The sequence below is a fragment of the Hibiscus syriacus genome, unplaced genomic scaffold (genome assembly GCF_006381635.1).
Source record: "Hibiscus syriacus cultivar Baekdansim isolate YM2019G1 unplaced genomic scaffold, ASM638163v2 tig00110270_pilon, whole genome shotgun sequence".
NCBI classification, from domain to species: domain Eukaryota; kingdom Viridiplantae; phylum Streptophyta; class Magnoliopsida; order Malvales; family Malvaceae; genus Hibiscus; species Hibiscus syriacus.
Genome location: NW_024062656.1, coordinates 870,748 through 886,691, shown reverse-complemented (window position 1 = coordinate 886,691; position 15,944 = coordinate 870,748). Strand labels below are relative to the sequence as shown.

General features: G+C 34.8%; 2 protein-coding genes, 1 long non-coding RNA gene and 1 other non-coding gene across 6 annotated transcripts; 1 reads left to right on the top strand and 3 right to left on the bottom strand.

Moving 5' to 3' along the window:
- Positions 1-1,388: 1,388 nt before the first annotated feature.
- On the bottom strand, positions 1,389-3,721 carry LOC120115662 (esterase-like). Its single transcript, XM_039136294.1, has 4 exons — positions 3,246-3,721; positions 2,669-2,838; positions 2,118-2,382; positions 1,389-1,645 (listed from the first exon to the last, which is right to left on the bottom strand). The coding sequence occupies exons 1-4, from the start codon at positions 3,700-3,702 to the stop codon at positions 1,389-1,391; spliced, it is 1,149 nt and encodes a 382-aa protein (XP_038992225.1). The 5' UTR covers positions 3,703-3,721.
- Positions 3,722-6,388: 2,667 nt separating this feature from the next.
- Positions 6,389-7,106, bottom strand: LOC120115659 (60S ribosomal protein L29-1-like). 3 transcript variants are annotated; one of them, XM_039136293.1, is made up of 3 exons: positions 6,944-7,106; positions 6,749-6,852; positions 6,389-6,652 (listed from the first exon to the last, which is right to left on the bottom strand). In XM_039136293.1, the coding sequence occupies exons 2-3, from the start codon at positions 6,848-6,850 to the stop codon at positions 6,569-6,571; spliced, it is 186 nt and encodes a 61-aa protein (XP_038992224.1). In that variant the 5' UTR covers positions 6,851-6,852; positions 6,944-7,106; the 3' UTR covers positions 6,389-6,568. The 3 variants fall into 3 exon arrangements, with proteins under 3 accessions (XP_038992224.1, XP_038992223.1, XP_038992222.1); XM_039136292.1 differs by having other exon boundaries at positions 6,749-6,880; positions 6,964-7,106; XM_039136291.1 differs by having other exon boundaries at positions 6,963-7,097.
- A 7,060-nt stretch (positions 7,107-14,166) lies between these two features.
- Positions 14,167-14,250, bottom strand: TRNAW-CCA. Its single transcript has one exon. It is a non-coding gene; the product is annotated as a tRNA-Trp (tRNA).
- LOC120115696 lies at positions 14,230-15,545 on the top strand. Its single transcript, XR_005515497.1, has 3 exons — positions 14,230-14,361; positions 14,436-14,565; positions 15,421-15,545. It is a non-coding gene; the product is annotated as an uncharacterized LOC120115696 (long non-coding RNA).
- Positions 15,546-15,944: the final 399 nt, after the last annotated feature.

Sequence of the window (15,944 nt, the reverse complement as noted above, 5' to 3'; positions counted from 1 at the left end):
ATTTGGTGGCCTGAGAACGGAAGCAACAGGGCCATCAGCGATGGTTGGCTGATCGTTACTCATAGGAAGCTATAAAAATTGATCTTTAAGTGATTGATTGACCTAATCAGTTGAATTACTGTCTTAAAATTGAAACAAAACATAGAGAGGTAATTAAAAATTAGGTTAAACTACATATTTAATTATCCAATTATTCTTGAAGTTTAATTTTAGTCACTCAATTATTTTTTAAAAAAAAACATCACTAAACTTGTTTTTGTTTCATTTTGGTTATCCGTTGTTAAAAAATTAACGATAATACTAACATATCATCATACGATAATGACATGTCATCATTGAAAAAAATAAAAAATCTGTACGTCAACAGTTCAGTTTATTTTTTAATGACAGCCGATCAAAACAGAACAAAACATAAGTTTAATGATAATTTTGAAAAAAATAATTGGATGACTAAAATGGAACTGTAAGAATAATTAGATGAATAAAATAAAATTATAGGAATAGTTGAGTGATTAAATATGTATTTTACCCTAAAAATTAAGAATCAGTGAATTCAACGATGAGTCGAGGAGCCATCCATGGCGTAAAAGGTGTATCGAAATTTGAGTTGCCGGAGTTAAGATCGCCGAAAAATGAAAACTTTATGAAGGAAAAACACAATTCAAAATGGTGGAACAATATAAAAGAGAAGTGAAAAAGCAAAATGTAGTGCTGGAAAAATCTATGTATTGTCAGTGCGACTAAAGATAAGTTACTGAGAATGGGGATGAATGTGAATAGTGTTTGTGTGTTATGCGTTGTTGTGAACGAATTTAGAAATCTTTTTTTTTAATGTGCATTTTTTTTGTGAGGGGGTGGAATATTATTCTTGTTCTTTGCGATTTGGATATATTGATTCTTTCTTGGGATTAAGAGTTGGATTGTGCGGTTTCATGCCTTAAAGGTAAGTCTCTCATTGTTTTGTTACTTAAATTAACTTGGAATGCCTTCATTTACTGTATCTAGGAGGAGCATAATAAGATATTATTTGGGGTTCAATCAAGACCGAAATTGATATTTTTTATTCTTTGAAAGAGCTAATTTGCTTCAATCTTTATGGTTTATGGTTTAAGGTTTAGGTTTAAGGTTTAGGGTTTTTGAGAGAACTGATCACATTAATGCTAAATTTTGTATAGTTTGAGGTCTCCTTGATTGAGTATCGGGTTTTCGTAGATACTCTTATCGTCTTGTAGTAGTTTTCCTTGGATGATAAAAATGTTTACAAAATAAAATCAAAATAAGGTTCTTCCAACATTGAAATAAATCACGTCATAACGTCCTTAACACTCATAAATGCAACACGGAAACCATAACAATAGCTGTAACCGAAACTTAATGCTACACGATGGTCATCTCCGGTGGCATGCCAGTTTCAAAGGAATAGGCGGATTGTTGAAAGATCCGGTGGAAACAAGGTCGAAAGCAAACTTATTAGCAGCCTCAGTGAAATGAACTCCATCCCAACTGATTCGAACTGATGGGTCTTTGCATGATCCCGCCCTAATGTCCATGCCATTTACACTGATGGTTTGTCCACATTCAACGCCTACGTTATAATTATGCTTTCCTCCATGTCCACAACAAGCAACAAGAGGACTTTCGAATCCTGCAAAAGCATTCCAAAAAAGGACCCGTTACCAGTCACATCAGAATGTGTTATTTGGTCTCAATTTTTGTACAAATTATCATTTTGATTCCTATTTTTTATTTAAATTTTTAATATTTAATTTTTTTTTCAAAATAATTCATGTTAGAATACAATTATTAGTTAACTAACGATCAATGTAAGTTGCTAACTTAATATGTTCACATGTGTTATGACACAAATCACATCATTAAAATGATAATATGATAAATGTCACATCACTTGAAATGATAATATAATATGTGTTACATCACTAATTAAACACATATAAAAATATCACGTTAGTAATATATATTGATTATTAGTCGACTAACAGTATTCACCCAACATGAATTATTTTGACAATTAAAATACTCTAGAAAAAAATATGACCTAAAATGACTATTTATGTAAATATTGAAGATTAATTTGGTCCGCCTTATTATTTTGTTACCATTTTTTATCGGGTCAGTGTACAAGCTGTATAGACCGGAGTAAATGTCGACATAAACAACTGTAGCCGAACGTAACTCAACACCTAGCTGAGCCAGTGCCTTCTTCAACTCGGCATTGAAACGTTGAGCTAATTCATTGTATTGCTTTGCACAACCGGCGGAGTCTCTTTCAGCTGCTGGATAAATGGTTAGAATTGACGGAAAGCAACCGATTGGCCTTGTGTTGTAAACCCAAAACGACCTCGCTCCTAAATTGTATAGATCCTGCAATGCATTGATGAATCAAGGAGTTAATTAATGTTAAGTTTATTCCATGTGGAGACAAGACAATTTTTTGTAAGGAAATATGAATTTAGAAGCTTATATTAGAAAATCAAGAGTGTAAAATTTCTTTATGGTACCTATTTTAACCTTTAAGCTTTGGTTTATTTTGATTTTGCCTTTATTTTCTGTTGTTAATAATGCTTTGTTCCCCTTAAACTAGAATCTTGGCTCCCAACACCCTCTATTCATCCATATTGTTATGTCATTGGATGTTTAAAGAAGTTACCCTGATGGTTTTTGAGAACTGGTAAACCATGTCGGGGATGGTGGCGATAACTTGTGGTACGGTCATGTTAAGTAAAAGGCCGTTGAGGAGATCATTTTGGCCAATGTCAAAAGTGTATAATGCGTTTGCAAAATCTTCCTCCAATGGCATTAGACTTGCATGTACTCCTCCTATCAAAGAAACAACATATCAATGACACAGATTAAGGATGAAACAATAATAACATCGATTAGAACATGTTGGTGTCACTGCTACCTTCAGTCTCTGGTACTCGCATATCGTTTAAAACATGTTGAGAATGACTTTCAAGTGTGTCATCGAAATTCTTTTTTATCTCCTAACAAATGCTTGCTACTTGCTCCAATATACATTTTAAATATTTTTTAATTAATTTTACTATTTTTATAATGTTATATTTTTCTAGTTCTATATACTTTATATGATTTTTATAATTTTTCCTGTAACTTTTTACAACTTTTAATGATTTAATATTTTGAAAAATATTTAAAATACTTAACATTAAATAGAATAATAAATTATAAAAATAAAATGGAAATGTATGTGCAGAATGACTTACCTTGCTTCCTAATAATTTGGGATCTGATTTTGAATTGGGCAAATTGTAAACACTGTAACCCTAGATAGAATGGACTGGTCCGACCTTCGGGGAGAATGTTCATCGTCGGAAATGTTATGGTAGAACCCGCCGTCGCGAAATTCGCTCCATGTTTGAAATTGATCGCCAGTGAATTCAAGTAGGAGCTTAGGAATGGAAGCTTCAAACTCTCAGCTGTGAAATCGACGATGAGTCGCCCATCACACATTCTTCCGGCCGGCATGCCAAAAAAGGTATTTCCATTAGGTGGCTTAAACTGAATGAAGGCGGCGGCGAGGCCACCGGTATCGGAATTAGAGGCACCGAAGTTATAGATCGCCGGAAAATTACAAAATGTCGAAGGTAAAATACGATCGGAGGCAATGGAAACCTGTGAAAGAGTGATAAGAAAACAGAATGTGGTCTTGGAATGATCCATGTATTGCCGATGGAGAAGAAAAGAAATACAAGGTTAATGCAAAATCTGAACTATAAAGATGGAGATTCACATAAAGATGTCCCCTAAACTCTGAGGGGTTGCCAACTGGTGAAGTATAAAAATAATAATTCACTCTTTTATACGTTTTACTGATTATCATTTTGGGTAAACTACAGAAATGGTCACTTTCCTTTCAATTATATGCATGGACAGATGAAGTGATTCTGCAATTGATTTTTTATGGAACAATGAAATACAAAAAAAAATTATAGAAGAAATGAAAAATTGGAAGAAAAAAAACGTACATCATGGCCATTAAATACATTGAGACAACAACAATAACATCATGAGTCATGAAAACTGATTCTCCATCTCATTGTCTTCTTCCTCTGCATTTCAATGTGTGCGCTCCTCCTCCACCTTTAAAATCTCATCGAAGAAAGAGAAAGACACAAAAACCCCGACACAAAAACCCAACAGAATAAAGTGTGAGATTCTTTTTAAGAAAGAAAGAAAACATATACATATATAGCATTTATATTTGCCTGGCACCATCTTGTCTGCCTTTATGGGTAAAGGAGTGGGTTTAGTTCATTTCAGAGGGAGAAATAGAGCTACATTGTACTCTGTCTCTCTCATCTGTGAATCCATGGAAGTGAGCTTCGATTTACGAAGGGGTGAAGAACTAGGGAAGCTTGGTCGTAGAAGGCCATTACCTTAACAAGTTTAAGGCTTTGATGTTAGAAAGAGAAAGGTAAAAAAGCAAGAAGATAATAGGATGGAAAGTAAAAGTGGGGTTCGTGTTTAAACGGATGAACTCAAAATCTTCGTTTTATTCTTCAAAAGATCAATTGCAAACTATGTTAACACAACTTGGAGGAAATCATGAGTAGTTGCGAAGTTGAGATGGAACAAACCAGCAACATTGTTAGTGGAGGAGAAGACCAAGAGTGAGGCGTAAATTTAGAATAAAATCCCTAAACTATTTTTGGCTTACTAGAAGACCCATATTAGTACTTAATCTAAAATTTAAGGGTTAAAATTAAAATGAAACCCTTTTATTAACAGGCCACGCCATTATTTAACTCTCACCAATAAAAACTTAATAAAACAAAACGTAAGTGACCAAAATTTAACTTTTCTAAATTTAGTAAGAAAAAGTATATAAAATTAAAGAAAAGTGACTATTTTGGTAGTTTACCCTTAATTTTTCTGAGTGAATGAGTTTTATTTACCCTAATTCTAAAGGAGTTTCTATTTTTAAAACCCCACACAAATAATTAATGAGCATAATAACCCCCAATCAATTTTTTTAAAATGACCTCTCAACCTCGCATTCCAAAACAAACGATTAAGACCTTACATTTTACGAAAAGCGAGTTACATGATTTTAGAGGACAAAACAAATTATTAATAAAAATATACTTTTATTATATGAGAATTTAATTTTTTTTTAAAACAATCCTCCTCTCAATATCCCTACCTTAGCACCAATCCTTATTCAACCGAAATAAACAAACTTCATCAAATTGATCTTACCTATCTAATTACATCAGCGACACTTACAATGATCAAAAGTTAAGTCAATTTTTATTAATTTAATCTATGTACTTAAATTAACTTATTTTAGTTTCATATTTTTAAAATTTATATATTGATCTAATTAATTGTAGGATAATATGATTAGTTACATGGAATTAAAATGATATGTTAAAAAAATAAAAACAAAATCTATAACTTCGAATGATTTATATACGAATAAGTGATTTCGACTTGATATATTTTAAAGTTGTTTGATTTAGGATCAAGATTTTAAAATTTGAAGAGTACATGGATACAAAAATTAAATTGAAGTACAAAAAATAAATCAATAACTTTAAAATAATACAATAACTAATAGAAGGTTTTGACCTGACACGTTATTTAATCGAGAAAATTGTTTCGGTTTAACAAGCCCTATTAAAATTCTCCACCTACTCAGCAGTCGGCACTAGGAACAAACGATTGAACCCGAGTTTTATTTAGGAGTCTCTGGTCATAGATTACTCTCTTACTCCAAAGATTAGCCGGATACGCTCAGCATCAGAACAATTAGCTATATCCAAGTTCTCAATAGAGATCATTGTTCAATAACTCAAGGCAATACCACAGCCATAAATAACTCCTAAATCCAAACATAATCCAACTCATGCCAGCAAACATGCCATAAACAATTCTGATTACTCCCGGAGAAAGTATGAATTCTGATCCCTCTCTCAAACCATAGAATTTATTAGCATTCGTTTGTTCGACGGAACTATCCCGGACCGGCTTCAATAGCAACAGTTACGATTCATGGCCAGCAGCAGCACCAGCGCCAATAAAACCCCCGGATCATGAGACGGTATTCAACAACAATTCTAGGCTTTATACCTTGATACTCTACTAGATAATGCTTAATAAGAACCCAAGCATGAATCTCTCCAATCTAAAAATGGAAATGACAGAACTTGTCCTCTGGGCAGTGCATCATCATCTACAACTTAAAAATCCAAATTTTCAATGCTATCCTTCATACTTAGACATGCTCATAAAACTCAAACCATACATGAACATCTTCATAAAAATGAAAATCATAAAACTCACCCTATGGGAAACTAAATTAATTGACTAATAGTCGAACATATTAAGTAAAAGAAAATGAAGGGCAGCCGAAACTCAACATGTTCTTGATATTAATAAGCTCATAGCGTCAAATCTCTTCTACCAATGAAAATAAAAAATCCCAAAACAAAAATACAACTAAAAGTCGGATATAGTTGAAGAACAAAAGCTCAATTCCATTGCGAAAACACTGATCAAAGATAGATCTTATGCCAATAAAAGTTTACTCTTCTTCATTCGCAGACTCTCCGTTTTTCTTGTTGTGCTTCCTTGCATACCTTTGGTTCCTCAAGAACTTTGGATCCATCTATACATCAACGAGGAAAACCGCATTTTTATTTAAAATAAATCAAAAATTCAAATTTATTAAAAAAATCGATTAGAAGATAAATAAAAAGGATACCCCTTTGGTGGAAGTGTGGCGATGCCTTTTGGGTTTCTTGATTCCATTCTTGTGAGCCTTGTAAGATTGGTTGTGAGCGGTGTGATTCTTTGACTTCGCCATCTCTGCCCACCCAAATCCAAAAATACCAACGAAAACAAGCGATGTTAATGTGATTTGTAAAATGATTTATCGCTTTCTTCATAGAAAATGGATCCAAGATAGTAGCACAAACCTGAGGCTAAGACGAAGCTGCGGCTCTGAAAATAATTTCTTTTTGTGGATGAAATAAGAAAAAAAATAAAGAATAAACTTTGGCCCTTTTATTTGGAGGAAGTTCGAAACCCTAATTAATCAATTGATGATGAAAATGCACGTCTCGGCCTTTTTCGGGAGTCGGCTTAAAGCCTTTAGTTCACATATTAGGCTTAAATTCTGATAATTTTATTATGTAAAATATATAAATAATTATTAAATTATGTTAACAATATTTTTTTAATTATCGAAAATTTAAAATTTATAGAATAATTATTAGATTTGCTGATGTTCATCGGGTGCAGTGGAGATTTGCAGTGATTTAAACGACATGTGCAAACTAACCTAAGATAAATTAGTTTATTCTTTCTAATTTATATAAAAAAATATATAAAAATAATATTTTTTTAAAAAAAAATTTTATCTCTCATGATCTTCAAAAGAATAATAAAATTAAAAAAAATTTACGAATACATCCAAATGATAATTTAAAAATATTTTACGAATACATACAACAACAATAAAATCCTATTCTCATATGCACTGAGGTAAGGGGGAGGTAGGGTAGTAGGCTGCCCCCAACGCCAGGTTGAGAGCAGCTTCCGTGGAAGACCTCCGACAATCAGAAAATTAAAAATAAAGATAAAATGCAATGCATGTATATATAAAAATATAAATAAATAAACAAATAAATACATAGTTGACAAAACTTCATATGCAATCTACATATGCGCGTATGTAATGGGAAGTAATCCCTGCAAATAAATCCCTGTGAAAAATATATGCATATAGAGAGAAACGTAAGATCCGACTAATTTTAAAAAGAGGAAACCTGAAGCAAAGGATACACAGAAGTCAACGATAGCAAGCTACTAGAAGAAATAAAGTCAAATGGGTTGACACCTAAACTAAGGCAATACTAGTCCGCTACCATAGTTCTAAGCCTTCAAAAATTCCAATGTCAAAAACGTAAATAAAGTAGAAGTCATGTAAATTACTACAAAGGCAATAAAAAGAAGACAGGGATGTTACACCCTATGGCTGTGAACCGTACTACTCGGCTACTCTGGTCTTAAGTCTCCATAGTTTCCTATCAGAAGTCATGTCCTCGGTAAGGGCTAAATCTTTAAAATCAGATCTCAATCGTCGACTGTAATCGACTCTACCCTCCTGACCGCATCCGACGGTTGTCGCCTAAGGACATGTCCAAACCACCGTAGTTTTCCCTCCCTTAATTTTTCGGATACATACACCACCCCCAAGGACATCCTAATAGCAGAGTTTAGTGTCATGTCCCACAGAGTCCTACCACATGCCCATCGTAACATTCTCATTTCTGCGGCCTCCATCCTCTTAACGTGATCCTTCTTGATTGCCCAACATTCTTATCCATACAGTAACGCTGGTCTTATTGTCATTCTATAAAATTTTCCCTTAATTTTTAGAGGCACCTTCTTGTCACACAAAACTCTAGTAGCAGCCCTCCACTTTAGCCATCTCGCCTTTATACGGTGTGTAACATCATCATCTACACCCCCATCTTTATGTATCATAGACCCTAGGTACTTAAAACAATCCTTTGAGGGGAGAATGTGTCCTTCTATGCATACTTCTACATCTTCATTGTTTTGGTTCCCACTAAAGTTTGAACATAAATACTCTGTCTTTTCAATATTGATCCTTAAACATTTTTCTTCCAAAGCATTCTTCTAGGTAGCCAGTCTATTATTCAGCTCAGTTTTTGTTTCAACAACTAGGACAATGTCATCAGCGAGAAGCATACACCATGGGACCCCGTCTGGTGTCGCACAAAAGATGTAGTCCATAATCAAGGCGAAGATGTAAGGGCTAAGAGCCAACCCCTGGTGGAGTCCGATTTCCACCCGGAATGTCTCGGTGTCGCCAACTGTAGTCCTGACATAAGTAGTAGATCTACAGTACATATCACAAATCTCCCGGATATAAGCAGTTGGGATCCGTCTCGTTACCAAGGTCTTCCAGATCGCATTGCAAGGAACGCTATCATACGTCTTCTCAAGGTCAATGAACGCCATGTGGAGATCTCTATTTTTCCCCCATATTTCTCCATAAGCCGTCGAAGTAGATGAATCGCCTCCGTAGTAGACCTGCCTGGCATAAAGCCAAATTGGTTTTCTGAAACCCTAGTAACTTGTCTCAACCTAGTCTCTATCACCATTTCCCATAGCTTCATGGTATTACTGAGTAGTTTAATACCTTTGTAGTTGCCACAACGTTGGGGATCTCCTTTATTCTTATAGATTGGTATCACCGTAGACTCTCTCCACTCCTCTGGCATCTTGGCAGTCTCTAAAATAATATTAAAGATGTTGGTCAACCACTTTACTCCCTCTTCTCCTATAGCCAACCACACAATGATAGAAATTTGATCAGGTCTGATAGCTTTTGTCCCTCCCCATCTTTTTAAGGGACATTTTGACTTCCTCAAACCCAATCTTACTTGTAGGGTAGTCATTGGTCGTAGTATGATGGTCGGCTGACCCATCAACGGTACTATATCTACAGGGAGAGGCACCGTCATTAAATAAGCCATAGAAGTAACTACCCCAAACCCTCTTAATATCATGATCTTTAACTAAAAGAACATCATTATTGTCCTTAATAAACCTAATGCTACCTAGATCTTTTTCCCTGGTTTTTGCAAGCTTGAAGATGTCGTTTTGTCCTTCCTTGGTGTCTAATCTCTTGTACATTTCCTCGTATGCCATATCCTTTGCTTTAGCCACTGTTTTCTTGGCTTCCCGCTTTGCCTTCTTGTATCTTTGTTTAGCTCTCGATCTTTCTTCGTCGTCATTGCATTGTAGAAACTCCTTGAAGCAAGTTTGCTTTGTCTTCACCTTAGTTTGGACTTCGTCGTTCCACCACCACGATTCTTTATGTTCCTTGACCTTCCCTGTCGACAACCCAAGGATGTTTTTGCCCACCTCTCTGATGGAATTTGCCATATTTTTCCATAACATATATGCATTATTTGCGTTTGTAGTTCCCAAACCTGTATTAGACAAAACCTTACTCCTAAAGTCATCAGCTGTTGCTCCATGCAAATTCTTCCAAAGGATCCTAGGTTTACCAAGTTTAGTCGTCCTATGAGTGCTCCGCCTGTAGCGTACGCGGAACACCAAAACCAGCAATCTGTGTTGTGATGCACATGCCTCTTCAGGGAACACCTTACAGTCAATGCAAGCCCATCGATCCCGATTTCGAACCAGGATGTAGTCGATTTGGGTACAATGTCCCCCGCTATGGAACGTAATCAAGTTCACATCTCTCTTGTTAAAGAAGGAGTTAGTGACCATCATACCGTGTGCAGTAGTAAATTCAAGCAATGTACGCCCCTCCTCGTTCCTACTACCAAACTGAAACCCCCATGAACATCGTCATACCCGTCGGTTGCACTATATATATGGCCATTGAAGTCTCCCCTATGAAAATTCTTTGGTCTTCCGGAATGCTCCTAAGTACATCATCTAACTAATCCCAGAAGCATCGTTTCTCCCCCTCTCCTAGGCCAACGTGTGGGGCGTACACTAAAAGAACATTCACCACTTCCGCTTCTATAATAACCTTAATCATCTTGATCCTATCCCGGTATCTACAAACTTCAACTACATTTTCCTTGAGCCTAGCGGATACCAAGATACATCCAAATGATAATTTAAAAATATATATATTAGTGTATTGTTTATTTTAACATTTAAAAATTATATATAATATTGAATTATAAAACTCAAAAATGATATTATTACGACGAGAATAAATGTGTTGTATTCTTTTTTTCCCCTATGATTTTGCTTTATTAAAATTTTCTGTAGTGCGTATCAAAGATGTGCACACTTCTTTTTCTTCATTAAGATTTTTTAACTTATGGTTTTAAAAGAAGCACGTTTTTTAAAAGAGAATGTTGTGAATATTTATTTATATATATATTTGCTATGATTAGAATACTATGTATTTAACCAATAATCAGTTGGTCTAGTAGATTGAAGCACTAGGTTCCTTAAGCAAGGTCATGAGTTTGTATCCTAGTTTTTGCAAATGGAACATACTGAGTTGGGAGGGTCGCCCTCGCCTCTGCAGTACCCGATTTGGATTAGTCGATAAATAGATCGGATACCAGTGATTAATTTAAAAAAAGAATACTATTGTATTAAATATGAATTTGTTGTAATTTATTATTATGACTTTAATACCTATTAGAATTATAGTTATATATGATATCTACTCTATATAACTATATATATATATAAATACGAAGTTTAGAGAAAATCTTCTACACAACTCATACGAAGATAATAAGATTTCTCTCTGTACTCCAATAACTCTTCTTATTTTTTTTATTGTTTCGTTTCTTTTATTTTGTAACAATTTAAACCTTTTATTGACATATAAATTTATTATTGATCAAACATGAGTCATTAATTTTTAAATGATCCTTAATAATATATGACCAATTACAATATATAAAAAATTATACCATCACTTTTACAATAAAAACAAATGGTATTGTCAATTCAGATTTACTGAATGTGAAACTAAAATATAAAAACAATAAATATGAAATTTCAGCCTAAATGAAAGGACTAAAACGATAGTTAGACCTAAAATTTAAATTTAAAAAAAGAACAGTAACGTGATCAACAATAGAGGTGATTGAGCTGTGGAATGCAATAATGTATGTAACTCTTTCCTTAGCTGGAAAATAATATATATCTATATATATATATATTGGTATTCTTTCACATCCTCTTCAATTCAACATCTCTTAATTCTGACAAATCTTAGACACATACATTTATTTCTTCTTTCCCCCTTTAAAGATCCAAACTTTGGATCTGCCTTTGCAATCAAGCAAGGAAAAAAGATTTTTATGTGTGGATAATTTCAATTTTATTACCCAAAAGAAAGCAGGAACACCTGTTACAAAAGAACCACCAAGTATACAACCCTGCTAGGCACCAAACTAAAGAACAAACATATCCAAAAACCAACTCATACCAAAATAAAAAAAACAGAATATAAACATGTAAAAAACAAAATTTTTCAGCAGAATTAAAAATAAAAAAGCAAACTCTGTATAATGAGTCTTTCAATGAACCTCTTGTCCACAAGGAACCACACTCCTCAACAATTAAGCAGCCAAAATAGCAACACTATAAGCCCATCAGCAAAGGAAACTAAAATCAGCAAATTTCCCAATCAAGACAAAACTGCAAATTAACCCTATCAAGCTTGTTAATACTACAACCATGTAACTTAGCACAAACAATCATCCTAATGCATTCAAAGATCTATTCAACTAAACGAGAGCATCCCCTAAAACGTCTAAAATTGCGCTCTTCCCTTCAAGATACAAACAAGCAAAGACTTCCCTTTGAAATTAGTAACTGCCCAAGCCAAAGCTTCATTCCAGCACAATGACCTAGAAGGCAACCTACTGGCATGCATAACTCTATTCCAGACTCCACCAGCAAAAACACAGTCATTGAACAAATGTTCTTTGCTTTCCAACCCATCTTCACAAAGACCACAACTCCCATCCGATTCCAACCCCATACGAATGAGCCTGTCTTTAGTAGGCAACCTATTTAAAATAACCATCTAAGCAACAATTGATATTTTTGGGATATGCAAAGGAAACCAGAGAAGATTTTCCCACAGTTCCTTCTCCCTCCTATCTCTAACTCTCTCCCAAACGCAACTGCTTTTCACCACATCCCAATCCTCCACATTAGCAAATAGTCCAGTCGCCTCATTCCTAAGCTTAAGGAGCTTTCTCAATATCCAACTAAATTGAGGCTTGTAACTAGCATCCCAAAAACCAATCCCTTTCAAGACATACTCCTTGACCCATGCCACCCAAAGGGAACTAGCACTAGCTAAAATATTCTTAATCAAAAGAAAACAACACACCTTATTCCAACAAACTAAGCTCCTCAACTCTAAACCCCCTCAGACTTTAGCCAATACATTTGCTACCAGTTAACCCTAGCTCCCCTAGCTGACAAGTCATCACCCTTCCAAAAAAATCTCATACAAAGCTGCTCAACCTGCCGAATAACCTCCTTTGAAAAAACCAACTACCCACACCAAAAATTGAAATACTAAACAAAACAGACTGAATAAGTTGTAGCCTACCACCATAACTCAATTTCCTCTTAGACCACAAACTCAACTTGCTTTTAATCTTATAAATCAAAGGAAAAAGTCATTTACAGTTAATATCCTAGTAACTAAAGGCACACCAAGGTATCGAACAGGAAGTTTTACCAACTTAAAACCAGTGGCAGCATGCACTCTACACAAAACATGCTCCTGCACTTCACAAGCAAATAGCTCAGACTTTCCCACATTAAGTTGCAATCTAGACATTTCATAAAACACCAAAAGAATCCCAACAACCCCAGGACCGAATCCTCAATCCCATGACAAAAAATAAGCAAATCATCATCAAAACTAAGATGTGTAAGAGACACTATCTTACACTTAAGATGAAAACGAAATAAACCATCCCTAGCATCAACATTCAACAAATGAGAAAGTACATTCATGACTACAACAAAAAGGTAAGGGGACAACAGGTCACCCTACCTTATTCCCTTCTCCCTTTAAAATAACTCACTAAACTCCCATTAAAAGCAACAGAAAACTGAACACCAATAATACAAGCTTTGATCCAAACCTTGAACACCTCAGGCATCCCCAAAAAGCAAACACTTTCATCAAAAAATCCCAACTAACATAATCAAAAGGCTTCATTAAATCAATTTTAACAACACACCTAGAAGAAAGAGAACAACAGGAATATCCCCTAACAATCTCCTGAACTAACAAATTATTATCAATAATGCTACGCCCTTTAATAAAAACATATTGATTTGATAAAATCATATTCGAAAAATAACCTGCCAAGCGATTTACAAGAATACCAATAATAATTTTATATACTACTAAACAGCAAGAAATAGAGCAAAAATCCCTAGCCATACTGGTATTAGGAGACTTAGGAACCAACACAATTGTTGTAGCATTAAAAACAAAAAAGAGAGATCGAGTCTGAAAGAACTCTCTAATAGCAGCTAGAAAATCATCCTTCACAATATCCAGGTCACCTTGAAAAAATAAGCAGTCTACCCGTCAGGCGGAAATGTCAAAAGTGGGATTTGAACCCACGCCCTCTCACGAGGACCAGAACTGGAGTCTGGCGCCTTGGATCACTCGGCCATCCTGGGTTTTATGAAATTCTTGCATCTCTGGGTTTATGCCAAAAAGAAGCCAGGATTCTGTTTCTGGGACTTTATAATGCCGGCAAGACTATTCTCCTTCACATGTTGAAAGATGAGGTAAACAAAATTTCCATTTTTTATGGGTTTTTCTTTTTTGCAATCAATGGTGATTGGATATGGTAATTTTGCAGAGATTAGTTCAACATCAACCACCTCAGCACCCAACATCTGAGGAATTAAGTATAGGCAAAATCAAGTTCAAAGCTTTCGATTTGGGTGGGCACCAAATCGCTCGCTGTCTGGAAAGATTACTATGCTAAGGTGATATTTTGTTTTGATTTATGAAAATGGGTTTTTGATTTTGTTAGATCTTCATTTTCTTCATGATTTATATTGATAAATTATGGGACTGAATCTGGCTATTGGTAGATTTGCAATCTATTGAATCTTTGGTTAGAAAGAACAATGATTTTGATTCAGAGCTTATCAATTGTAGATTTAGATTTTCTTCCTTTGTTTTTCAGTTTTTTAGTTTTTTGTTCTTCTGATTCTTGAATTTACAAATATTTCTGATTTTCTTGTGTTTTCTGATCTGCTTGAATCATTTTCCAAGTAATCAATTTGGTTTTATTTTGTGGCTAAGTCTGCCCTTACAATCACAAACAAAAGTTCCATGGTGTTCATCTGATTCATGGGTGGAAAATATCAGCAATGGATTTTTCATTGATATAAACAATCATACATTTATTACTGTGTGTTGGAGAATTTATGATCAGCTGTTTTCGATGTCCTTTTTTTCGAAAGGGAAGAAATTATCCTTAGTTTTACTCATTGTTTTCTAAAAATATTCGCCCATTTCAAGTTAATTATCGTACTATCGTGTTTGATGACTCCTAATTATAACCTAACAGCTTATAATCATCTTGTTTTGCAAATTCCTTTCTTTTGTTTTCATTTCTTCTGCTGATTTTGCATTCTTTTATACACCACATCTTTGTTTTGCTTTGAACTACTCATGTCTAGCTCAAATTCGGACCCTCGAAATATTTTGAAAATTTTAGAAAAATCGTAATTACACACATTGGACTAGATCTGTCCATGGGTTGATTCAAGTCCTTGCAAGCATTATATGTGAAATGATGATGCTGAAGAATTGTACCTTAATGTGGCAAGCAGGTTGATGCGGTGGTATACTTGGTGGATGCCTACGACAAGGAAAGATTTGCAGAGTCGAAGAGGGAATTAGATGCCCTACTTTCGGATGAGTCACTGGCCAATGTTCCTTTTCTAATTCTAGGCAACAAGATCGACATTCCCTATGCAGCTTCAGAGGACGAGCTTCGCTATCATCTTGGGCTCAACAATTTCACAACCGGCAAGGGTAAGGTCAATCTTACAGACTCCAGTGTTCGACCCCTTGAGGTTTTTATGTGCAGCATTGTTCGAAAAATGGGATACTGTGACGGCTTCGAGTGGGTCTCTCAATATATTAAGTAGAGGATTCAAAGGATTTTATTGCTCTCTCTTTCTATACCTGCCTCTTTTTTTGTACTGTTAAGCCGAAATCAATATTTTTTGGGTTATATGAGACATGCCATCTTTATTTATTTGATAGATAAATTTCTTCTTCCCTGTTCAGGTTGGATTAGAAAAATAATGAAAATTTGGTTGTCTTTGTGAGTCAAGTTATTAACTATCAT

Excerpts from the sequence above, each read along its gene's own strand:
- LOC120115662 (XM_039136294.1), bottom strand. The coding sequence starts at position 3,702 with ATGGATCATTCCAAGACCACATTCTGTTTTCTTATCACTCTTTCACAG. Across the intron at positions 2,839-3,245 it reads CCAAATTATTAGGAAGCAAG|GAGGAGTACATGCAAGTCTA; the intron begins GTAAGTCATTCT and ends TTTCTTTGATAG. Across the intron at positions 1,646-2,117 it reads CACTGACCCGATAAAAAATG|GATTCGAAAGTCCTCTTGTT; the intron begins GTAACAAAATAA and ends ATGCTTTTGCAG.
- LOC120115659 (XM_039136293.1), bottom strand. The coding sequence starts at position 6,850 with ATGGCGAAGTCAAAGAATCACACCGCTCACAACCAATCTTACAAGGCT. Across the intron at positions 6,653-6,748 it reads GCCACACTTCCACCAAAGGG|ATGGATCCAAAGTTCTTGAG; the intron begins GTATCCTTTTTA and ends GTTGATGTATAG.